At 39.1% G+C, this 25,659-nt stretch overlaps 1 protein-coding gene across 4 annotated transcripts in view; it reads left to right on the top strand.

The window, feature by feature from the left end:
• The window catches only part of LOC109724029 (cyclin-dependent kinase D-1-like), a 56,011-nt gene that overhangs the window by 26,219 nt on the left and 4,133 nt on the right, over nucleotides 1-25,659 (top strand). For all 4 annotated transcript variants that reach the window (XM_020252632.1, XM_020252631.1, XM_020252629.1 and 1 more), the window contains exons 6-7: nucleotides 14,213-14,448; nucleotides 14,522-14,851. In XM_020252632.1, coding sequence (XP_020108221.1) covers nucleotides 14,213-14,448; nucleotides 14,522-14,851 — 566 coding nt within the window. The remainder of the gene's footprint in view (nucleotides 1-14,212; nucleotides 14,449-14,521; nucleotides 14,852-25,659) is intronic.

The raw sequence follows: 25,659 nt of genomic DNA, 5'->3' as shown, positions 1-25,659 counted from the left end.
AAATGGGCTTTAACCCTATAATATGATCCATTATAATAAACTTGTTTGCGAAAATTGCATTCGAACCTCATGTTTCCTCTACCATTCTCTAACTTTTCCACCTTTCTTACATACTTTCATAATGGAGTATTATCACTAAAACTGCTTGAACTACCACTAGCACTACCTCCTGTACCACTACCGCTACCGCTACCGCTACCGCTACCGCTACCGCTACCGCTACCATTGGTAGAAGCTTGACTTTCACTATTCATTTCCTATGCATGTCATGATAAATAAATAGATGTAATTAATATAACATTATTGATAACAACATAAAGCACAAACAGTCAAATACAATTTCAATATAGAAAAATACAATGCAATTACATATGTGATGTGAGATCCTCAGCAATTATTTAATTGCTATAAGACCTCTCTAGATTGATTAAATGACATTATTCCTAAAATAATTAATCATTCAATCATCTTTTACCTATTAAATAGTATAACTATATAAGGTTCTAGTATGTAAAGTATAAATCTTTAAAAGGCTTTATCAAAGAAAAATATACTAGCATTTAAAAAAATAGATGGAAAAAAATACTATTATGTTATTTTGTATAATCTTTATAAGTTAGTAACATTATTGGCCAATTAAAAAAAAAGAAAAGCAAAAGTTAAACCCTAAACACCTAAGCCCATGGTATTTAATACTAAAGAAAAAAGAAAAAAAGAGATTTAAAAGCCCATAGGGTTTAATATGAGAGAGAGAGAGAGAGAGAGATTTGAAAGCCTATGAAGTTGATTGGAGGGGAAGGGGGAGAGAACCTCAAGCTGTTGCAGGTCGCCACGTCCACGAGGAAGATGCTGCCGGAAACCACAAGCAAGGCTGCCGCGTCCGCGAGGAAGATGGCCATCGCCGCTCCACTGTTGACACCCCATTGCTCACCCCAAACTAGGTTCCGCTCTCTCTCTCGGTCTTTCTTTCTCTTGGAACAAAAGAAAAGGGGTATTCACGTACATCAAAAGGAATAAGGTTTTTTTTTCTTGTTTCTTATGGTTTTGGATGCGGGTATTTTTTAAAACTTTTAAATCCGACCTGTTTAGACCCAAAAATATGCCTCACGTATCCCGTCCGTATCTCGAAATGTGTCCTGTCGTATCTCGAAACGTGTCCCGCCATATCCCAACGTATTCGATTTGTATCCGAATTTTTTTATTTTTTTTTAAAATTTCAGATACTTCAATCCTGTATTCGAAACGTATCGGGCGCGTAGTAGGCGCGTATTTGTGTCCGATATGTATCAGATACGGGTACGGGTTGTGATTTGGAGTATCTGTGCACCGTAGATCTCAACTAAACTCAAACCATAATATTGAAATACAGATATATCCACAATATGAAATGATAAAGAAGAGTAAATCCGGGACTACAATAAGGTCCACAGCACGAACTGTCTAGGAGCTAACTAACCGCGTCTTGACACCGCCCCTCGACCTGCATTGTCAGCAACACCTGTAAAAACAGTGGGGTGAGAAACCTATAAATGTTTCCCAGTGGGGGCAACTAGTTGACAAGGGCAAGTCGCACTCAATGGCAAACAAATGAGTACGACAAGGAAGGTAACTTCAAATAAGGAATAATCAACTACTGCAACTGCAGTAGCAAAACAGATAGATAGGTAACTATCACGAAGTGGAACACAAGGTAATGCCACTATTGTGAACACGAATCAAGATACTAAACATAAGGGATACAACCAACCACAGTAGCAAGGGAATCAGCGGATAACTGTCATGAATGACTTTACTACGGGATACCGCTACTGTGAACAAAGTCATATGCCAACACAATAGGAACACCAACTACAGTAGCAAGCTGATGAATAACAAAATATCATAAACCACCAAACGAGGGATGCCGCTACTGTAAGCTAGACAGCTAACAAATACCATGTACAACTCAAATAGAAATACTATGTATCAACTGGACATGTGAATAGTTCAAAGTATACCCAATCGCTATGATCGGTCATAAAGACCCGGCCTAAGCTCACCAACTAGGTCATGAAGACCAAAAATCAAGTACCACTTTAGAGGGACACAACAATCTGCACCCAAAGTCTCTTACTCTGTTTGAGCGCGACGTATATCAAGTCTGGGGGTGAAGAACCCAAGGTGGCGAACCATGTCTCTGAAACACCTACTGGGCTGGCAACTGAAGAACCCAGGTCTGTGAACCCTGTTTAAGACTCGTACAGTGCCGTCACAAGCTATAGTTACATGTGTATGCTCAAACCTCCAACAGTGTAGACTCAACAGTCAAACCACTGCCCGTGGGCGATAGTAGAAGCCAAGAGATAATCTCAAGGGATGTCGACAGAGACAATAAGGTCCATACTCTCCAGGTCAACCAGCTTGTTACACTACACGAGCATATAAAAAGATGACACTAATGCAGATAATCAAGGTGTAGCATGCTGAAGCCCAATCATGACAAGATTAGTCATCCGACCTTGAGGGTCAAATCTGAGGAAGTAAACACTGATCGACTTGGTCAATCTCATGGAGTAAATCGTCAACTAGCAGGTCAAGTATCATAGGAGATGAATCAATCGTCTAACACGGTCACAACTTAATAGAGAATAAACACCGATCTATCATGTGCCATGACAAACAAATAGATAATCCACTAGATCACAACCTACTGTGCATGTCAAATGATAACTATAATGAGGAACTAATCACCAATAAGAATTGGCATAGCAACGACATAGCAAGCAATGACATGTAGAGTAAAAGCATATACCAATAAAGAATCACGAAAGTTGTACTACTCAACCACCATATAGAATAATTCAAGTATAGGGAAAACCGAGTAAGATACCACTTTACTGACTTCGGAATTGAGCACCCACTTCACCATGTACTCGAGTCCTCGACTTGATCGATGATTCTAGAAGTCACCTGTACCTAGAAAATATCATCAATGTCCCAATCAGTATCATATGTGTCGCCTACTCTAACCGACGCGCTCAACTTACACCCACATATACTATGATGCGACCAGAACATCAGTTCCACAAACCGGCTTATTGAACTAAACCCAACAAGAACCGACTCTCTATAGGGAGTCACAACAACGAATACACTGTCCCAAGACGCACCACTTTAGGTGTTGGGATGGTCGCACGTCAAGTGCTCGACAAGTAGATGGCGACTACTGAACAATATCATGGCGGAATCTATAGATACCGTTCCGATGATCCAAAAACCGCTTTGGTATCGGACCACACGCATTGTGTAATCAGCCCTAAAATGCTCACAACAACGTCACATCATCAATTGGTGACATATGGTTCCTACAACACGTACGGCACAGTCGGAACATCGGACAATTTTACCGATCTCCCAAATCTGTCGAAATCCGCATAAAATCATCGGGATGCCACTTCACCTCACGAAGTGTCCTGGGTCACACCAGATACCTCCAAATCACACCCGCTGTCCCTAAACACCACGTTTAAGTGTTGGGACAGCCGCAAATAACATGCGCATCAATGGGAGCCATAGCTCCAAAACTAACACAAACCGGGTACCGGGGTACTTATTTCAGTATCAGAGCCACCCACAACACATTCGCTGCCATGAGGTATGTGAAAAGTGAGGCTAGGACAAACAGCAAGGCTCAACAATAAATCTGGATAACAACACAATCGATCTCATGAAAACGAAACCGAAAACCACACTATCGACCCACTGTGGGCTCGATGCAAGTCGATTCACACCAAATTGACCATGGGAGGTTTTCACACCTCAGACAAAAAGTCCAAACACCCCACGAGCTGAACATCGCTATCCAACACGTCTCGATGATGCAAAAAGCATCACAACAACCCAAACATTCCATAATTGCATGTATAACATCTAATATAGTAACAGAAGGAGATTTCGGGTAAATTACCGAGCTTCCACGATCCGAAAGTGAACCAACAACAAACAAAAATAGTCGACACTCCTCTGAATGCAGTGAACTAGCACAAGATTCACCCAAATGATCGCCGACTGTCGAAAAACGAGAATTGGTCACTCGGAGCCAATTTTGGGTACACCGCAGGTTTGCAATGCCACTGAGCGTCCGGATCGCACCAGCAAGGTGAGCACCACAGAGGATTTTCTCACGATCGCCGTGCTCCTTAGAACTTTGATTTTCGACCGCCGTATTGGTCGGAAAAGCCAAACTAAGAAAACAGTCAATTTATCGACCATTGGGTGCGCACTGCTGAAAACGGTGGTTTCGGGCATCGTTACCTGAAACCTGAGGGAGCATGGATCAACACTTATGCCCAGGGGTGCCGTGCTCACCAACGGATAGTCGCCGGAAGCGCTGGATGGCCGGAATAGCAACCTCAATGATGCAAGACGGTTTAGGAATCTCGAGAATTACTTAAAATTTGAATATAACGATTCTTAGAAATCAAACTAAAAGAAATAAATGACAAATTCGGAATTCGTAGATTTAAATAAGAGATTGATTAGGAAAGATCACACCTTAGGTTTCCGCAGGATCGGATCCATTGCACGCATGCAGACGAGTTAGTTTTAATTCCTTTCGATAGTCGGATCTTAGCCGCTTCGCTAGAATTTCTAAAATAGTGGAAAAGAAATTACTGTTAGGGTTTTCGAAACGATAGGATAATGATAATAGAAATTAGGGTTTAGGAATAGTCGCAAAGAAAGAAAAATCAATAGATTCGACGATGGTTTGCTTCCATGAAGTAGACTTGATCGCAATCTTGATTAGATGGTTGTCACGGCCACGGCGGATCGTCAGATTGTTGTTGTTGATTTTTTTTTCCTTTGATCAAGTCCGCCCCGGTTCTACCTGTACGGAGGGAGGAGGGAAGGATGAGGCATATAGATAAGAGGGGAAAATCCCACGTACAGTTTGTGGAGGGATCCCGCGGGTGGGTCCCGCATGGATAAGTCGATCTCAACGGCCCTCTTTAATTGGAATTGATCCAATGGCTAAAAGAAAAAAAAAATAAAAAAAGGAAGAGAAGGAAAAGGAAACGGAAAAGAGATAATTCATGGGACTCGCTTCGGTTGACACTTTCGCGGAGGCAAAGAAAATTCTCGAGGAATTCAAATAATCAATTTTCATTCATCGAAAGCATAGCATTGCAATAGAGACTCAATCCTTATTTATAGAGATTATAGATTAAAGCAATTAATTAGGAATACAATGTAACAACCTGACCTGCCGGCAATAATAACTCGTTAGGCCCAAACCACTGGCCTAAATTGCTTAAGCCCAGTTATTTTTACTAGCGTGTAGGCCTCATATATTCTAATCAGATTTAGTTTTCCATCCGATGTGGGACTATTGGATGTGGGACTATTGGGGCGTTACATACAAGGAGTCCTAAAAAGAAATTGAATAAATTCTCATAGTAGAATTCAAAATACAATTCTAAAAAAAGGAATAGACTTCTAATCTAAGACTTCCAAATAAACTAAAAAAAATCCTAATCTAATAAAACTTCCATGTTTAACCCACTGAACCTTAATCAGACTTAGATTCAATTTAGGATTTGAATCAGACTCAGGTTTAAGTTAGGCTTCTAGTAACAGTCCATCGTCCAACCAATAATATTTAGAATATGGTTCCGACGACGAGTATAAATCCGAAAAGGACCCGATTCTCCATTAACTCTCCTCGGCTTGGAAAAATTCGGCTTCGACGAATTGCGGCTAATGTCTTCATTAAGTTCTGAGTCAATCCTCTAAAGCTCTTTTTCTGTGACCCACGTCGTGTCCTCATAAGGCCTGTACAAACCATTTGACTAAGAATGTGCGATCTCCTTCGTCTCGCGTGGACACAATATGGTCATCGAGTGTCAATTCAATTGTCTTTTTCTGCAAAGAAGGGCTTGGAAGACATGAAAGTGGAATAGGACTATCAAATGAAGGAAAATTTGAGTCATTTATATCTTCATGATAGGTTGTTAGGTCTTCAATACTAAAAGTGGCTTTTTTTGCATTTGGACCTCTCAATTTTTTTTTTTTTCACAAATAGCCCTATCAAATTTATAATTACAATTTTGGCCTTATCCCCGCCACGCCGGCGGCATATCAGTGCAACGCTGGCGGGGGTAAGTTGAACACGGTGAACCATTCACCGTGTTCAAACACGGTGAATAGCTCACCATGTTCTATACTTACATTCTTATTTATATTTTTTTTGCAATACATATATTACCCCTTCCCCTCCCCATTCCCTAGACACGGTGAATGAATTACCGTGTTCAACTTATTCTTTTGCTCACGTGGCACTTACGTGGTGCCTGCGTGGCGGAGATAGGGTCAAAATTGTAATTATAAATTTTGTGGGGTTATTTGTGAGAATAATTTTTTTGAGGGGCCCAAATGCGAAAAAAGCCGTATTGAAAGTGGAGCTAATCCCTATGTCGGGTGGCAACTCCAACGAATAGGCATTAGAATCGATTTTCTTTAGAATTTAAAATAGACCCATTCGTCAGGCATGCAATTTCTTAACGGCTTTTAGGCCTAATTCTCACCATAACCATTAGAATCTTTTGGAAGCCTTTCAGGCCTAATTCTCACCATAACCATATTTCCTTCTTTCAATTCTTTGATACTCCGGCGTTCATCAGCAGATTTCTTATAAGTTTCATTACTAAGAATTATCCGTCTCCGAATTTCATTATGTAATTCTCGTACATGTTGATCAAAAGAGTCGGCATGTTCACTACTTCGGTAAACTATAGGTAAAGGTGCTAAATCAATACGTTTTCGTGGATTGTATCCAATAACAATTTCAAAAGGACTCATGCCTGTTGTTCGGTTAATGGAACTATTGTATGCAAATTCAGCTATAGGAATAATAGTGTCCCAAATTCTAATGTTTTTTCCAACTAATTATCTTAATAAAGCACCTAAACTTCTGTTGACAACTTTAGTTTGTCCGTCTGGTTGGGGGTGGTGTGCAGATGAAAAGTGCAATTTTATTTTCAGTATTTTTCAAAGAGTTTTCCAAAAATAACTAACAAATCGGACATCTCTATCGGTAACTATTATTTTGGGCACTTCATGCAATCTTACAATCTCAGCAAAGAATAAATGGGCAACGGGAGAGGCGTCGGATGGTTTCCTACATGGTATAAAATGTGCCATTTTAGAAAATCGATCTAACAACAACCTTAACTGAATCGTGCTTTCTAATAGTCTTGGGTAAACTTAAAACAAAGTCCATACTAAGGTCTTGCCAAGGTGAATGTAGTACAGGTAAGGGTGTATATAATCCAGTATTTTGCCGCTTGCCCTTAGCTCGCTGGCATGTCCCACACCTCTCGATAATTCTTGCAACATCCCGTTTCAAGCTAGGCCAGTATAACCTATCCTCTACCATTCGAAGTGGCTTGCTAATCCTCCAGCATGCAACTCTCGAAGCTGGTGATCGTACCCTCCACAAGTGAAGCATAAATTTCACCAAAGTCGTGGCAATTAGGATATTCTTCCTTAATTCTCTCGAAGCCTATAACATTCACACTTGTCGATCGAATAGTGCCAACTATCCTGCTTAGTGCATCTGCAGGCTTATTTTCTATACCTGCACGATGTTTGAGAACGAATGTGTATTCTTGAAGGAACTCTACCCATTTAGCGTGTTGAAATCCTAACTTTTTCTGTAAATTTAGGTACCTAAGGGCCTAATGGTCAGAAAAAAGAATAAATTCCCTGGGCAAAAGGTGGTGCCTCTAATGTCTAAGTGCTTGAACAACGGCATATAGTTCTCTGTCATAGGTAGAATATTTTTGTTTGGCTTCATTTAACTTTTCACTAAAATAAGCTATGGGATGACCTTCTTCGCTCAATACACCACCTAAGCCTAAGCCTGATGCATCACATGCAACCTGAAACACTTTCTCAAAATTAGGTAGTCTTAGAGCTGGGGCTTTAGTCATTCGTTCCTTAATCTCCGTAACAGCTTTCACAGCTGATTGGGTCCACATAAACTCTCCTTTCTTCAAGCAGTTAGTGATGAGGGTCATTATGGGGCTGAAACCTTTAATGAACCTACAGTAAAGGTTGCTAAACCATGAAAACTTCTAGCTTCGTGAATATTTGTAGGCTCCGGCCAATCCCTAATTGCTCTTAACTTTCTCAGGGTCTGCAGAAACTCCCTCAGAGGATACAACAAACTGAGAAAAATAACTTGTGATTGCAAAAAGATGCACTTTTTCATGTGAATATATAATTTCTCTTTACGTAGAACTTCAAACTTGTCGAACATGCTCCAAGTGCTCACGCTTTGTCTTGCTATATATCAAGATATCATCAAAGTACACAACTAAAAACCTTCCAATCAAAGGCCTAAAGACTTGATTCATGACTCTCATAAATGAACTAGGGGCATTGGATAATCTAAAAGGCATTACTAACCACTCATACAAACTTTCGTCTTAAATGCAGTTTTCCATTCGTCACCCGGTCTAACTCTAATTTGGTGGTAACCGCTCCTCAAGTTAATTTTTGTAAAAATAGTGGATCCCGTCATCATATCTAGCATATCATCTAGTCGAGGAATGATAAATCGGTATTTAATGGTAATTTTGTTTATTGCTCTGCTGTGCACACACATACGCCATGTCCAGTTCTTTTTGGGTGTCAAAAGTGCGGGAATCGCGCATGGACTCATACTCTCGCGAATAAATCCCTTCCTAATTAATTCGTCAACTTGTCTCTTCAACTCTACATGTTTTTTGGGTTCATCCTATAATGGGGTAGATTTGGCAATGATGCTTTAGTGACTAAGGTGGAAGCTCATCGGGTAACTCTTCAGGTGTTAAGTCACTAAACTCGGTTAGAAGGTCCCTAAGAATTAAGGGTATCTTAGGTGTGTCAGGGGACTTAGGAATTTCTCTAGTGATTAAGCGCATATGCAACTCCTGTAGAATTTCTACTTCTCGACAAAACCTTTTCTTATTCAAAATGTGCAGAGGTCTGGTTGGTTCGACTTTAGGTACACTAGAGGAACTTGATTCTAGTGTTCCCTTAGTCGTTCGTGATGGATTCTTTGAGGTTCTAAGAGAAGCTTGCTTGCTAGGATTTAGGACGCCTTTCTTTCCTTTGTGAACAAAACACTAAGTGTTTGGTCGACCATAGTGCGTGACATTCATGTCATACATCCAAGGTCTGCCTAATAGGACATGTGCAACATCAATAGGAAGAACGTTGAACCAAATTTGGTCTTCATATGTGGCAAAGTGAAGAGGAACTAAGCATCTTTGGGTAACAGGCATCGAAGTTTTGTCTACCCAAGCTACTTTGTAAGGAGAAGGATGAGGTTCAGGCTTCAAGTTCATTCTTTGGATGGTGGATTTCGATACCACATTCATGCAACTTTCTCCATCAATAATGACTCTAAAATTTTTATCCCTGCATTTTGTAAGTATGAAATATTGTGGTGCGTCTCCAATCGTCATCTAACTTAGGTGTAGCTAGGACACATCGCATGACCTCTAAAAAGGCATTTCATTCTCGTCATTTGTCTGCTCTAAATCTTCCTTATCACTAGCAATCTCATCTACAATATGTTCAACTTCCTCTAGGTCTTCTTCATTGGGTTGAATCTCATAGGAGTAGTGACCTACCTTATGACAGTTGAGGAACCTACCGGATGTTTGATCAGACTTTGAACGTTTAGCTGCTGACTTACCTTTATCATCATGGCTGTTTGATGCACTAGTAGACTTGGACATGTTTGGGTTCATGTTATTAGACTTGGGATTCCTATCGGTCCATGTTATAGAATGTCTCCCCGGCTTGGGAAGAAAATCTCTTAGGTGGTGCCTTAAGGCATTGTTCATATTCTAGTGCAAGTTGAAGGGCTTCTTCAACACTAGAGGCTCTATGGGGTGTAATTTCTCGTTGTAAGTCCTCACGCAACCCTTGATGAAATCTTGTAATGGTCATTATCTCATCTTCTTCAACATCACACCTAAGTTTCAATTCATCGAAATGAGTCATATTTTCGGCCACAGAAAGTGACCCTTGGCGTAATGAAATCAATTGCTCGTAAAGGCGTTGCTTATAGGTTGGTGGTAGGTATTTCTCCATAAGCTTAGCTTTCACCTCTCCCTATAAGGTAATAGGTTCTTGCCTTAGCCGCTCAAGTTGTCTTTCAACACCAATCCAATATTGTCTAGCAGCACCGGTCAATTTCATCTTAGCGAACCTAACGCGACGGTTATCAGACATATCATACCAATCGAAGTATTGCTCTATGTCAACTAGCCAATCAGTGAAGGCTTTTGGATCAAGTTTTCCATCAAAAGAAGAGGCATCTACCTTGACAGACAGCACCGGTCAATTTCATCTTAGCAAACCTAACGCGACGGTTATCAGACATATCATACCAATCGAAGTATTGCTCCATATCAACTAACCAATCAGTGAAGGCTTTTGGATTAAGTTTTCCATCAAAAGAAGGGGCATATACCTTGACCTTATGGATTATGTCTATGGTATCGTCTCTATTGTGTCGGTCTCGATCTATTTGACCATAGGCATGTAGTTGCGGTCTCTGCATGTGGAACAAGACCTACAAATTGGTTTGGTTCATTGTTGTAGGTTTCTCTATTTGGTGGTGTGTGCATCTTGGACCCTTCATTGGTCTGTGGTGTTCCCTGGATACTATTATCCTCGTTTTAGACTCGATCTCTAAGTTGTGGATTTTCTAAAGTAGTTGTTCAAGTTTTAAGATCTTGCACCTCGATAGCTAGATTTTGAAAGTCGGTATGAAGTGTTTCAAGTTTGCTTATTTTCTCTAAAATTTGGTTTAGTATAACGGTATTTGGGTCATCTACAGATTCATCCCTAAACTTGGCTGCTGATCGGGTCGTCATGATAAAACCTAATCTCTGATACCAAATATAATGTAGGACGATTTAGGAATCTCGAGAATTACTTAAAATTTGGATTGAATGATTCTTAGAAATCAAACTAAAAGAAATAAATGACAAATTCGGAATTCGTAGATTTAAATAAGAGATCGATTAGGAAAGATCACACCTTAGGGTTTCCGCAGGATCGGATTCATTGCACGCATGTGAACGAGTTAGTTTTAGTTCCTTTCGGTCGTTGGATTTTAGCCGCTTCGCTAGAATTTCTAAAATAATGGAAAAGAAATTAGGGTTAGGGTTTTTGAAATGATAGGATAGTGATAATAAAAATTAGGGTTTAGGAATAGTCGCAAAGAAAGAGAAATCAATAGATTCAACGACGGTTTGCTTCCGCAAAGCAGACTTGATCGCAATCTCGATTGGATGGTTGTCACGGCCATTGCGGATCGTTGAATTGTTGTTGTTTTTTTTCTTTTGATCAAGTTCGCCTCGGTTCCACTCGTACGGAAGGAAGGAGGGAAGGATGAGGCGTACGGATGAGAGGGGAAAATCCCACGTACAGCTTGTGGAGGGATCCCGCGGGTGAGTCCTGCGCGGATAAGTCGATCTCAATAGCCCTCTTTAATTAGAATCGATCTCCATCACTCCGCCAAAACCACTGCCCATCGAGCATGAGGAGCAGCAGCAGCACTAAGGGCCTTCGGAACCTGCTGATTGGGATAGGAAGGTAGGGGGAGGTTGGCCTGGAAGAGAGAAGGTCGGGGAGCATGTTGGTTGGCGGCGGTTGGTGGAGCAAGCTTGGCCACCCCAAGGCCTCCAAACGTAGTGTAGGGACAACAAGGCTTTGGAAAGCCTTTGGCTGTGATCCAGGAGAGAGTCGTGGGAGGTGGAGGGAGATCCTTGCCGGCGGGGGACGAGATACGGTGAGCAGCGACGACGCTGGGGATGGTAGCAGCACGACGACTCTAGCCTGAGAAGAAGGAGAAGAGATGGAGAGGGGCACGGTCCGAGGGGATCACACGGCCTAAGGAAGCCCGCAGGGTGGAGTTACTACCCGAAGGGGGGTCCAAAGTAGGCGAACGGGGGCAACGATGCCGGCGGTGGCGGCGCTGGCTTCAACCCGAGAGAGAAAGAGAAGATCAACCCTATATATACACATATATGTATATATTTATATATATAGAGTGAGAGGGAGAGAGAGAGATAGAGGAGGCTTGTCGGAGGATGGCCGAAGCACGGCAAGGCACGGCTCAAGGGTGGCGGCTGTGTCAGGAAGAAGGGAAATCAGGTTTAGCGGTGTCGATCGTCTATTTGGAGGCTCCATCATCGAAAACAAATGGGTGGCAACGAAGCCTATTTGGTACCGATAGTATTCCAGCTCAACTCTTTCTCTCTCTCTCTCTCTCTCTCTCTCTATATATATATATATATATATATATATATATATATATATATATATAAAGAGTCCGGGTACTATACTCTTATGAGTACGATCGCCTTCGTACTCGTAAGTCGTTTTGGATGATAGAGCTTTGGAATCGACGATCTGTACTGTTAAGCATTATCTAGAGCATTTAAAACTTATATAAATCAAATTTTATAATTTTTTGACATCATTAACTTACGATCAAAAGATCTCCAAATTGACAATTTTTAACGGCCGATATGAGATACTTGCTAGTTTAACGGTGTAAAAGAATCGGAATTGGTTGAATTTTTTATAGAAAATTTTATTAACTATCTAGATAAAGATCAATAACTCCGATCTTAAATTGAAGGATCCGATCATCCATTTTTAGAACGTCGTTCGATTTTGACCGTTCATTTTATGCCCGCTTGATGGATTTTATTATGATTTCGAAAAATTATGAAATTTATTTTTTAGAAGTTTCAAATATTTTAGATCATATTTAACGGAGTGGATTCTCAATTCGGAAGCTCCATTATTGAAAACAATTTATGAGTATGAAGGGCTCTAACTCATAAGAGTATAGTAGCCCTACTCCATATATGAATATATATAACATATATACATACCTATATATATGTATATACAATTACCACTTTTGTAACAATTCCAAGAAGACCCCTCAACTCACACAATGCCCTAGAATTACATATGTGCGTAGAAGTGCCTCCCACAATGAATTTTTTTGGCAGTTTAGCATATGGAATGCCGCACTTTTTGCAAAAAGATCCATCAACCGATACTCTCTCTCTAGCCTTAAATCCGCACCGATTTTGATAGAAAACTCAGAATTCTGTGAAACTTGAATCCACACATTCGTCTCTGAGTCTAGTTTCACATGAGTTCATACGCTTATGGAAATTCCAGAATTTCTCACATAAAATGATAACCTTTCGCGCATTGCCCCTTTTTCACAAATTGCAAAATTTGCAATTTAGTCCCTCCTGTTCACAATTTCTTACCTAAAACTCACCCATAGGTGCGTTTTGCTCGTAAGTTCCTCGACCTCAAAAATCGTGCAATTTGACACATAAAATGTCGTGCTTTTTAGATAAAAACTCTATTTCAATAATTTGCACTTAAGCAATACATCCCGAAAATATCACCATTTCATGCCAAACTGTATAGGGTCCACTATAGGACTTACAACACTGACAGACCACGATTGTGGTAGTTTTTGCTTTGTTGAAAACGGCTTCGAATTGCGTGATAATACACTCTTAAAGAAATTCACCGATAAATACCTCGGTTACTACAAATCCTGTGGGGAATCAAGTCCAATTCAGCTCATCAGGCAGCCTGATTTGATCCATCATTATATGATTCAGTACCTGTCGACGCATTGATAACATCACTTTCATATCGTATTTATTTCACAAATTATGGTCAATCGAACAAAGTTATTTGGTAAACATAAAAGTTTGGTGTATTACAATGGTTACTTGTTTATTTATTCATCACTGTCTCATAGTTATTTTCACTTAACTTTACATAAGCAAGGTGCTGGTTTGAGTTACATGGAACCCAAGTTAAAACCATTTGGGAAACAAGAAAAGGAAGGTCACTATGAGAACATGTGCTATTGTTGTCTTAGAAATGAGAAATCAACTGAAAAAGAAAGTTACTGATGTTGTAAAACCAAATTTTTATATATATGGATAAGCGAATAATTTTGTACTAGTATGTAGTTGTTCATGATGACAACAAACTATTGAAATTCTGGAAATCATTTGAATTTCTCGGTTTACGAATTAACTATGAAAATCTCATTTATGTAAAGAAGCATTTAAAAAATATAGTAGCGTGCGTGTACTGAAGAGCGAATTGCTGGCAGGGTTCAAGTGACATTGATCAACTCGGAAAGATTTTTGCTGCTTTTGGGACTCCCAACCCATCTCAGTGGCCTGACATGGTTTACCTTCCAGATTATGTTGAGTACCAATATGTTCCTGCACCTCCTCTCCGCTCGTTGTTTCCTATGGCTAGTGATGATGCTTTGGATCTCCTATCAAAAATGTTCACGTATGATCCGAAGGCAAGGATATCAGTGCAACAGGCATTAGAGCACAGGTGATCAAATTTTTTACAGTTAGTTTCCATAGATGAAAATTTTATTTTATTTTATCTTTTTTTTTTCCTTCAGGTACTTTTCTTCTGTGCCAGCACCGACGAAACCATCTTTGCTTCCACGACCACCTCCCAAGGGAGAGTCGCTGAATAACAAGCCACCGGATTTAAATGCACCGGACGGTCCTCTTGTTTTGTCTCCTCCGAGGAAACTGAGAAGAGTGACAGTCCCTAATGAAGGTTTTGACGGGAAAAATTACCAACCAGAGAACGCTGATGACGATCAATTTAGAGAAGCAAGGCAGGCTGAAAATCAGAGCACAGGCCAGAGCAGTAAAGTCCCCATGTCCATAGATGTTGGAGCTCTGTTTGGCTCACGGCCATTTCCTCGGCCAACGTTGAACAGGTAGGTCACACTGTTATGGGTAGCGAATGCATCCGCATTGGTAAATTTCCCTACATGGATTTTTAGGCACATAAATTGATAAACTTTATAGATGAGCATCGACAATGAAAAAGGGTCTATCTAAACTATCTGCTCATTTAAATTAACCACATACATTTATTTCCACAAAAATTTCTCAACTGCAGTTATTCATGAAATGATCATACAAATCACATAACCCCTAAACTCATTCATGCATCAAATAGAAAGTAGACTGTGAGACCCCAAATAGTCCTATATATGAGATATAATAGGGCTAAACTCTTAACCCGGCTTAAGCATTTTGGGTGGTGGCAAGACCCAAGAGGTTAAGAGAGTTAAGCGTGCTAGAATGGGAGTAGTCCTAGGATGGGTGACCCCCTGGGAAGTTGGGGCGTCACATAGACCCTGAACTTTCAAGCGTTCTGTAGGACAAGGGGATTTTAGCCCACTAGTCCTCTCAAAAACCATTATTCTAAAAGTATGCCTCTTAAAACTTTTATTTACAAAACTAGGCTTCCTTAAGCCATGTGGGCTCCAGAGACGATTGGAGAACAAGAAAAGTGGTAATTTCACCGCATTAAAGAAAGTTACACAGTCCCTTTAAAGCGGTAAATAGTTTGTCGCTTTTGAAAGTGGTGAACCATTTATTGCTTTCAAGAGAACACAACTCTAATAAGAAGAGGCGGTGGGGTAAAATAATAAGGGCATGTTTGTTTGGATGGAAGTGGGGTGGAAGTAGAGAGAAAGGAAGTCGTTTTTGCCATAAACGATCACTTTTGTTGTTTGGTTCGCCGTAAAAATATTACAGTCGAAACTCGAGTTAATCTGAAATGACTTAATTGACTTCGGCTTATTGTAGGCCGAAATCAATTACGGTGAAGAGAGGTGAAGAAAAAATAATAAAATAATATACTAGGTAAAGATAGTTATATTTAAATATATTTAATTATGCTACTAATTACTCTTTTATTCAATTGGCGTATTTAAAAAATGATAAAAATTAATTAGTTAAGTTTTAATATTTTCTATATTTAATTTGTACAATTAAAATAGGCCAATTTGCATTAAAAATCCACTAGTTTTGCGCTTTTGCAAAAGTGCGCCACTGTTTTCGATTTTGCAGATTCGGACCGGATTTTCAGTAAACTGACCAAAATACCCTTATTACTTCTCTCTCCTCTTTCTCTCTTTTTTTCTCTCGTTCATTTTTTTTTTCTCTCGCCGAAGAGGCAGCGGAGGCAGAGGCGGAAGCGGAAACGACCCGTCTCGCCTCTCACCCTTGTGCGCTCGCCCTTGTCCTCGCCTTCGCCTTCGCCCGCGCACCCCCCACCTTCCTCGCCTCCGACCCCGCCCAGGCCGTGCCGCGACTTTTTTTTTTTTTACCTCTCCGACTCTCCTCCACCGTCTCTGACGACGACGCCTCTCTCGCCCTTTCCCGCCCTTCTCGTCCTCTACCAATCCTTCCTCTTATGTCGCCCCCGACGACGACGCATCTTCGCCGACGCTGACACCGTGGAGGTCGCTGAGGTGCTGCAGCCTCGGAGCGGGGGGTCCTTAACGGCGTCGTCGCCGGCGCCGTGGTCGTTGGCAGAGAGGGATGACAAAAAAAAATTATAGAAGCAAGAAAAAAAATAAAGATAAAATATTATAGAAAAAGAAAGAAAAGAAAGATGAAGATGAAATTGCATCTTTAAAATAAAATTGCACTGTTTTAAAAGAACGTTGCACTATTATGGATATAAGTTGCACTACTTACGATGTAAACTGCAGCTTTAAGATGAAAATTACACTCTTTAAATGAAAATTACACTCTTTGGAAGATATTTACACTGTTTCTCCGCTTATTACACTCTTTCAGATATAAACTGCATTCATTAAGATGAAAGTTATACTCTTTAAACGAAAGTTGCACTCTTTGATAGATATTTATATTGTTTCTCGTCTTGTTGCACTCTTTGAGATATAAACTGCACCCTTTTAAAAGATTTATATTGTTTTTCCTCTTGTTGCACTTTTTTCTCTTGTTGCACTATTTCTCCTCTTGTTACACCGTTTCTCCTCTTAAACTGCACCCTTTAAGAGAAGAAACAGTGTAATAAGAGGAGAAATAGTGCAACAAGAGAAAAAACAGTGCAACAAAATGAGAAACAGTATAAATATCTCTTAAAGGGGTGCAGTTTACATCTCAAAGAGTGCAATAAGAGAAAAAAGTATAAATATCTCTCAAAAAGTGCAACTTTCATTTAAAGAGTATAACTTTCATCTTAATGGATGCAGTTTACATCTAAAAGNTATTTCTCCTCTTGTTACACCGTTTCTCCTCTTAAACTGCACCCTTTAAGAGAAGAAACAGTGTAATAAGAGGAGAAATAGTGCAACAAGAGAAAAAAGTATAAATATCTCTCAAAAAGTGCAACTTTCATTTAAAGAGTATAACTTTCATCTTAATGGATGCAGTTTACATCTAAAAGAATGCAATAAGAGGAGAAACAGTGTAAATATCTCCCAAAGAGTGTAATTTTTGTTTAAAAAGTGTAATTTTTATCTTAAAGCTACAGTTTACATCTTAAGTGTGCAACTTATGACCATAATAGTGCAACGTTCTTTTAACGGTGCAATTTCATCTTTATCTTTTTTTTTCTATAATTTTTTATTTTTATTTTTTTTCTTGCTTCTTTTATAATTTTTTTTGGTCATCTCTCTTGCCAACGGCCACGGCGCCGGCGACGCTGCCGCTAAGGACCCCCCCGCTCCGAGACTGCAGTGCCGCAGTGACCTGGAACGGTGTCGGCGTCTGCGTCGGCGAAGATGCGTTGTCGTCGAAGGCGGCAGCGGAGGAGGGAGAGGGAGGGACGAGAAGGGCGGGGAAGGGCGAGAAAGGCATCATCGTCGGAGACGGTGGAGGAGAGTCGGAAAGGAAAAAAAAAAAAAAAGTCGCGGCAGGGCCTCAGCGGGGTCGGAGGTGAGGAAGGTGAGGGGTGCGCGGGCGAGGGCGAGGGCGAGGGCGAGAGCATGAGGTGAGAGGCGAGGCGGGTAGTTTCCGCCTCCACCTCTGCTGTTTTTTTTGGCGAGAGAAAAAAAAATGAACGAGAGAAAAGAAGAGGAGAGAGAAAGAGGAGAGAGAAAAAGTAATAAGGGTATTTTGGTCAGTTTGTTGAAAATTCGGACCAAATCTGCAAAATCAAAAAAGGCGGCCTAGTTTTGCAAAAGCTCAAAATTTATGGATTTTTTATGCAAATTGGCCATTAAAATATGATAAAAAATTGATTAATTAAGTATTAATATTTTTTTTACTTGATAATTTTATTGTTGTATTGCTATAATTTATGTATGAAAAAATAATATAGTTATTTTAAATAAATTTTAATTATATAAAAATATAATATATTTTTTTTATTTATTAAATTATTTATTATTTATACATAAATTATAGTTTAATATCATATATATCCTTCTACCAAATAAACAGCAGAACTGATAAAACTTCAGTTTCATAACTACGAAACAAATAGCGGAGAAGTAGCTTTTATCGAACTCCAACCTAAAGTTCAATTTCGGTGAAACAAACATGCCCCCAAAAGCGGTGAATGATTCACCGCTTATGAAGTTGGTGAATGATTCACCGCTTTCTTAATGCAGTCAACCATTCACCGCATGTGGTATTTTTTTTATAGCGAAACTTGATATTTTTATAGCGAAACTTGATGAAGGACGTTAGACGGAGAGATTGACCTTGACGAAATATCAGTCCGAAAGTCTAAAGTAGTCAGGACGTCAGATGAAGGATCAACATAGACGGGAATATCAATCTGATGGACCTTAGATGTTGTGACGCCTCGGGCCTGCAATGGAAGCACTCATCGAGCATGTGCACCAGACCCGTTCGAACGGATAATTTTTCCTATTCACCCAAGGCGTCACAACCTGTATAAATCTCACATTCCAAACAGAAATAAAATATAAGGATTGTATAAGGAGAGCATCACATGACATAAAGTAAAGCTATTTGCTATTACATCATTTCATCATTCATTTACATACACAAGTTTTACCCAAAATACAATTCCAAAATGCTTCATTACAAATTTGTCTTTTCTTTACGTTGTCCCAAAAGGAATTCATCTATAAGAACATAAAAAGGACTTTATCTATCAAGCCATGCCTTTTCCTCGCTCCGCCATGTTGCTCATGGATGGACCTAAAAAATATGGGGGTTGAGAACTATAAATATAGTTTCCAGTGGGTATAGCCACCCAAGAGGAGCTCGATCCATCAGGTCCAAAGGAGACAACATAAGTATGATTATATATGAATAATCGACTGTAGCATATAAACATGTATATCTACCATATGCAATTAAACTACTATGCTTATGCCTCAACTAGTAGGCTAATGACCTTTACACTTTGTTTCATTATTTAACTAATCGTTTTCATTACCCTATTCACAAGGTTTCCTTTACCATTAGTTCCTTACTTAGCCTCTTTTGGCGGCGAAACTGTCGCACACGCCCTTGCCTCTCGAGTCGATGGGCGGCGAAACTGTCACACACACCTTGTTGCTCTCAAGTCGATGGACTGCGAAACTGTCACACACACCTTTTTGTCTATACATATGACTTAGACATTTTGGCGGCGAAATTGTCACACACGCCTAGGCTCCCAAGTCAACGGGCGGAGAAACTATCGCACACGCCAATTGCGGAATTGCTATTTTTATGTTAGTTACTCATGTGCACATTTGTTCTCCACTTACATTGTCAACCCTCCTAGGTTTCATGATATTATGTTCAACTGACATCGCGGTTCACTTTCTTTTCAACCTATGTTCCATGGCACTATGTTCTTTCATGTCCACATGTTGCGTTCTTTACTAACCTTAGAGAATGTCTACCTTATTAGTCCATAACATAGTTATACATATATATATATATATATATATATATATATGAGTAGGTCTTGTGTGCTATTAGGAGCATGGAGGCATCCGTGCTCCTAAGCCGTTTTCGATGATGGGGTTTCCGAATCGACGATCGGCTCCGTTAGACTTGATCTAGCGTATTTGAAGTATCTAGAAAATAAATTTTGCGATTTTTCGATATCATTTACCTAGCGATCGAAAGGGTTCAAAATCAACGGCTGAAAATAAAAATCTTACAAAAAGTAGTGATATAGCATTAAAATTTTCGATTAGAGATATTGATCTTGGTGTAAATAGTATAAAGAATTTTCTTGCAAAATTTCATCTGATTTGAATACTGCTACACCGTTAAACTTGCAAACGCTATACATCAACCATTAAAAATTGTTGATTTTGAACCCTTTTGATCGCTAGGTAAATGATACCGAAAAATCGCAAAATTTATTTTCTGGATAGTTCAAATATGCTAGATCAAGTCTAACGGATCCGATCGTCGATTCGGAATCGCCATCATCGAAAACTGCTTAGGAGCACGGAGGCCTCCGTGCTCCTAATAGCACACAAGACTTTCTCTCTCTCTCTCTCTCTCTCTCTCTCTCTCTCTATATATATATATATATATATATATATATATATGTCAACACATGTATTTCTCTTATACAATGGTAGCTAATCTTTCCAAGTAACATATATATTTCATGCAAGTATATTTACCATTTAAGCTACCCATTGAACATGCATCAAGTCAAATATAATTTTTCTCTAGACATGGAAGTGACCAAATCATTTCGGTGAAGCCCACCTTCAAACGCTCCTAATTGCTTGTAGACAATTGCAATTAGGCTCCCATGTGTTAGTTGCTCACTTCCGAGCTCCTTTGCCCTAAAACATCCAAAATTGATTCGTTACTTCAAATCGACCATCGAGATCCTTTTGTTTCTCAAAACGAAGTTGTCCCACGTGTTTCTCCAACCTTCAGTTAGGTTTTCAAAGGGTCAAAATATTTTTAGACCCTTAAAATTCTTAACCTAGGGTTTCCTAAAATATATGGCAAAATCTAATTTTAGTGGCTCCTCTCTACCATTTGTAGCCTAGATTAGCTTAGGGTCTGATAAATCCAAATTTATAAAGTTTACATTCAAAATCCTAACTCAAACCCTGAAAACTCACCTTTGCTCTAGCTTTTTCTAAGCTTCCTCTTGCTCCAAAAAGCTTACTCTCCACTCCAAGGCCTTCTCCAAGCTCAATGCCTCCAATCTCCAAGTGTTGGAGAAGTGCTAGAGAGAGAGGAGAGTGACAGAGGAGTGTTTGTGTGTGTATTCAATATAAGAGGAGAAGGGCCAGGTCCCCTTTGGGAAAAAGGTTGCAACAATTGTCCCAAAGTCTACCCAAGTCCTCTTAATTGCAACCAGTCTACCCAAGTCCTCTTAATTGCAACCAGTCAAAGTCTACCCAAGTCCCAAAGTACTCAATACTGCGAGAAGTCTACCCAAGACTTCTCGCAGTATTGAGTATTGGTACTCGAATATGCATACCGGTACACAGGCTTTAGTTTTGGTCTCACTAGTTCCTCAAAATTTGGCCTTCGGATTTTTTTGGTTTTAATTGCGTTTCGGTACTTAGTAAATCAGTACCGATTCTCGATAAATCAGTATCATATTCGGGTTGAGTTTCTCAAAATCCGAGAGATGGTTTTCTCTCTTTTGTATTGTGTTTCAATACTCAATTTTCAGTACTGATATATAATATAAAATCTGTAGAGTTGGCAGATTTGACTTCTTGAAGTCTGTTTTCGCGCTTAGTTTGTGCCAAAAACTCTCAAATAGCCCCCGAACCTCGCCGAGACTATTAAAAATAGCCTTATAGGGCGACATTTCACTAGAATTTCACAATTTGTACAAGTTCAATAAGCTACAGATGTGGGATGGAACGTCGGATGGAGGGATTAGCATGTGAACTTCCAAGCTGATGCACCTCCGATGAAGACCAGATGCTAGATTGAGGGATCGGTGTGGACAGAAGAGGGATGGACGTTGATAGGATGTCAACATGATGGACCTTCGATGTCGAGTAGCATGGATGGAAAAGGGATCGACGCTGAGGGATCGGCGCTGATGGGATATCAAAATAATGGACTTCCGATGTTGACGGGACGTCAGATGGAGGGATTGAGGTGGACGAAAAATCAAATTGATGGACCTTCGATGTGGAGGAGAACATCATCAGGATCATCAAAAGTGGGAGGTATATCTCGATACTCTGACACTAGTAAAAGTTGGAAGTCGTCCTAACTTCGCCCTCCTTCGGCCTCCTATTTTGGTGCTAACACCGTAGGGTATGTCTTATGTCCAACCCTTCTTATGACGCTTTATAAAGTAGTTACTCACTTTATAAAATATAGCTGCCACAAATGCCGTAATAGACAAACCATGTACACCATTTATTAAGCACTCCATTTAAACTCTCTTACTGATTTATCGTCATCGCCCCAAAACGTAGACCTTCATCAAATGTCCTCGCCTAATGTTCCCTTTCTCTTTGAAGCTCGTGTGCCTAAAGTCAAGCTCCCGAATCTAGAGCTCGCAACTGATCCTTGTGCTCATAATATTTTCGTTGCAGCACCAAAATATTCACTTTATAAAACATACTTGCCACAAATGCTGTAATAGACAAACCATGTACACTATTAAGCACTCCATTTAAACTCTCCTACTGATTTATCATCATTGCCCCAAAACGCCAACCTTCATCAAATGCCTTCGCCTAATGTTCACTTTCTCCTTGAAGCTTGTGGGCCCGAAGTCAAGCTCCCGAATCTAGAGTTCACCACTGATCCTTATAATATTCTCGTTGCAGCACATTCTATCTATATTAGTATAAAATTTATTTTACATTTTTGCTTTTAAATCTGGCTTGTTTCATATTAGCCTTAATTGGTAGAGGCACCACCGATGAACATGACTGCTTCTCAGAAACCCCTTAGCAATAATTTCCTTTAACCAAGGGAAGTGGTTTGAAATAAGACAAATAGAGCAATCACGTCTCACCAAGATTCTTAAATATTATAAAATCCAACGCCTAGCATTCTCTCCTTCACCGACAGCAAAAGCCGAAGGGTATAACCTATTATTTGCATCTACACTCGTTGCATCTATTAGCATTCTCTCATTAAGCACACCTTTTCTTCTATTTTTGTTGGCATCAAAGTGATCTTCACTTAATGATGGGAGAATGTGCTGATTTATAAGAGATGAAGTACAACTTTAACGTGTAGTGTTAAGCACGGAAATTAAACATGTATGTTGCCCAGCATATGTTTTGGCTTTAAATTAATCCTTTGGTACCGACGCATGTAGTCTCCAAGAACACGAATCCACTGTGCACCTCACTATATAAGCTTTTGTAGTTGATTTTTGGAACTTCCATTTGCACGTTGTGAGAAATATGCTATCATTAGGGATGGAAACGAGCCGAGCTCAAGCGAGCTTACCTCAGCTCAAGCTTGGCTTGACATTAATTTCGTGCCTAAATTTAGGCCCGAGCTCGGCTTGAAATTAATTCGAGCCAAGCTCGAGCGAGCCTAACTTCAAGTCGAGCGAGTTCGAGCCTTAAACGAGCCGCTTGAAATTCTTAACATCGTGCAATCTATAGTTTAATTTTTATAAAACATTATCTAAAATTTGATACAAAAAATGTCTAATAGTTTAACATACAAAATGAATGCATTAAATACGATATTATAATATTAAAAAAAAGAGGAAAAGCGACTTTGCGAGCAAGTGAAAAAAAGAGAGCAATTAGAGTAGGATTTTGCTGGTTTGGTTTCGCGGGCCCAATAATCTAAATTCTATATACATATAATTAAATACATAATATATTATTTTATATAATTAAAGTATATATTATATTAATTATATATATAGAGAGTTCGGCTATTATACTATTATGAGTATAGACTCATTTATACTCATAAGTTTTCGACCATTAGATCTATCTTTTTGACCATTTCCATTCTAGGAGACCACTCAATCCTAAAGGACCACTATCATCTTAATCGCACATCCAATAGCCAAAAATTTATAAGTATAAAAGGGTCTATACTCATAAGAGTATAGTCGCCTAGCCTATATATATATATAGGCCATGGCTACTATACTATTATGAGTATTGGAGCCCTCGTACTCATAAGTTGTTTTCGATAATAGAGCTTCCCAATCGACGATCCACTCCGTTAAATATGATCTAGAGTATTTGAAACTTCTAGAAAATAAATTTCGTAAATTTTCGAAATCATAATAAAGTCCATCAAGTGGGCATAAAATGAACGGTCAAAATCGAACGACGTCCTAAAAAAGGATGATCGGATCCTTCAATTCAAGATCGGAGTTATTGATCTTTATCTATGTAGTGAATAGAATTTTCTATCAAAAATTCAACAAATTCCGATTCTTTTACACCGTTAAACTAGCAAGTATCCCATAACGGTTGTTAAAAATTGTCAATTTTGTGAGTTTTTGATCGTAAGGCAAATGATGTCAAAAAATTATGAAATTTGATTTCTAGAAGTTTTAAATGCTCTAGATAATGTTTAACAGTGTGGATCGTCGATTCGGAAGCTCTATCATCGAAAACAACTTATGAGTACGAGGGCGATCGTACTCATAATAGTATAGTAGCCGGACCCTATATATATATATAGAGTAGGGCTATTATACTCTTATGAGTATTGGGCCCTTCATACTCATTTGTTGTTTTCGATGATGGGGTTTCTGAATCGACGATCTAGTCCGTTAAATATGATCTAGAGTATTTGAAACTTCTAAAAAATAAATTTCGTAATTTTTCGAAATTATAATAAAGTCCATCAAACGAGCATAAAATGGACGGTCAAAATCGAACAACGTCCTAAAAATGGATGATTGGATCCTTCAATTTAAGATCGGAGTTATTGATCTTAGAGGTAGTGAATAGAATTTTCTATCAAAAACTTAACCTATTCCAATTCTTTTATATCGTTAAACTAGCAAATATCCCACACCGGCTGTTAAAAATTATCAATTTTGTGAGCTTTTGATCGTAAGGTAAATGCTGTCGAAAAATTATAAAATTTGATTTCTAAAAGTTTTAAATGCTCTAGATAATGTTTAACGGTATGGATCGTTGATTCAGAAGCTCTATCATCGAAAACAACTTATGAGTACGAGGGCGATCGTACTCATAATAGTATAGTAGCCGGACCCTATATATATATATAGAGTAGGGCTATTATACTCTTATGAGTATTGGGCCCTTCATACTCATTTGTTGTTTTCGATGATGGGGTTTCTGAATCGACGATCTAGTCCGTTAAATATGATCTAGAGTATTTGAAACTTCTAAAAAATAAATTTCGTAATTTTTCGAAATTATAATAAAGTCCATCAAACGAGCATAAAATGGACGGTCAAAATCGAACAACGTCCTAAAAAAGGATGATTGGATCCTTCAATTTAAGATCGGAGTTATTGATCTTAGAGGTAGTGAATAGAATTTTCTATCAAAAACTTAACCTATTCCAATTCTTTTATATCGTTAAACTAGCGAATATCCCATACCGGCTGTTAAAAATTATCAATTTTGTGAGCTTTTGATCGTAAGGTAAATGCTGTCGAAAAATTATAAAATTTGATTTCTAAAAGTTTTAAATGCTCTAGATAATGTTTAACGGTATGGATCGTTGATTCAGAAGCTCTATCATCGAAAACAACTTATGAGTACGAGGGCGATCGTACTCCTAAGTATAGTAGTCGGACTCTCTCTCTCTCTCTCTTTCTCTCTCTCTCTCTCTTATATATATATATATATATATATATATATATATATATATA

This window comes from Ananas comosus, linkage group 18 (genome assembly GCF_001540865.1).
Source record: "Ananas comosus cultivar F153 linkage group 18, ASM154086v1, whole genome shotgun sequence".
In the NCBI taxonomy this organism is placed as follows: domain Eukaryota; kingdom Viridiplantae; phylum Streptophyta; class Magnoliopsida; order Poales; family Bromeliaceae; genus Ananas; species Ananas comosus.
Note: the sequence above shows the minus strand (reverse complement) of the source record. Positions and strands in the feature narration are given on the sequence as shown.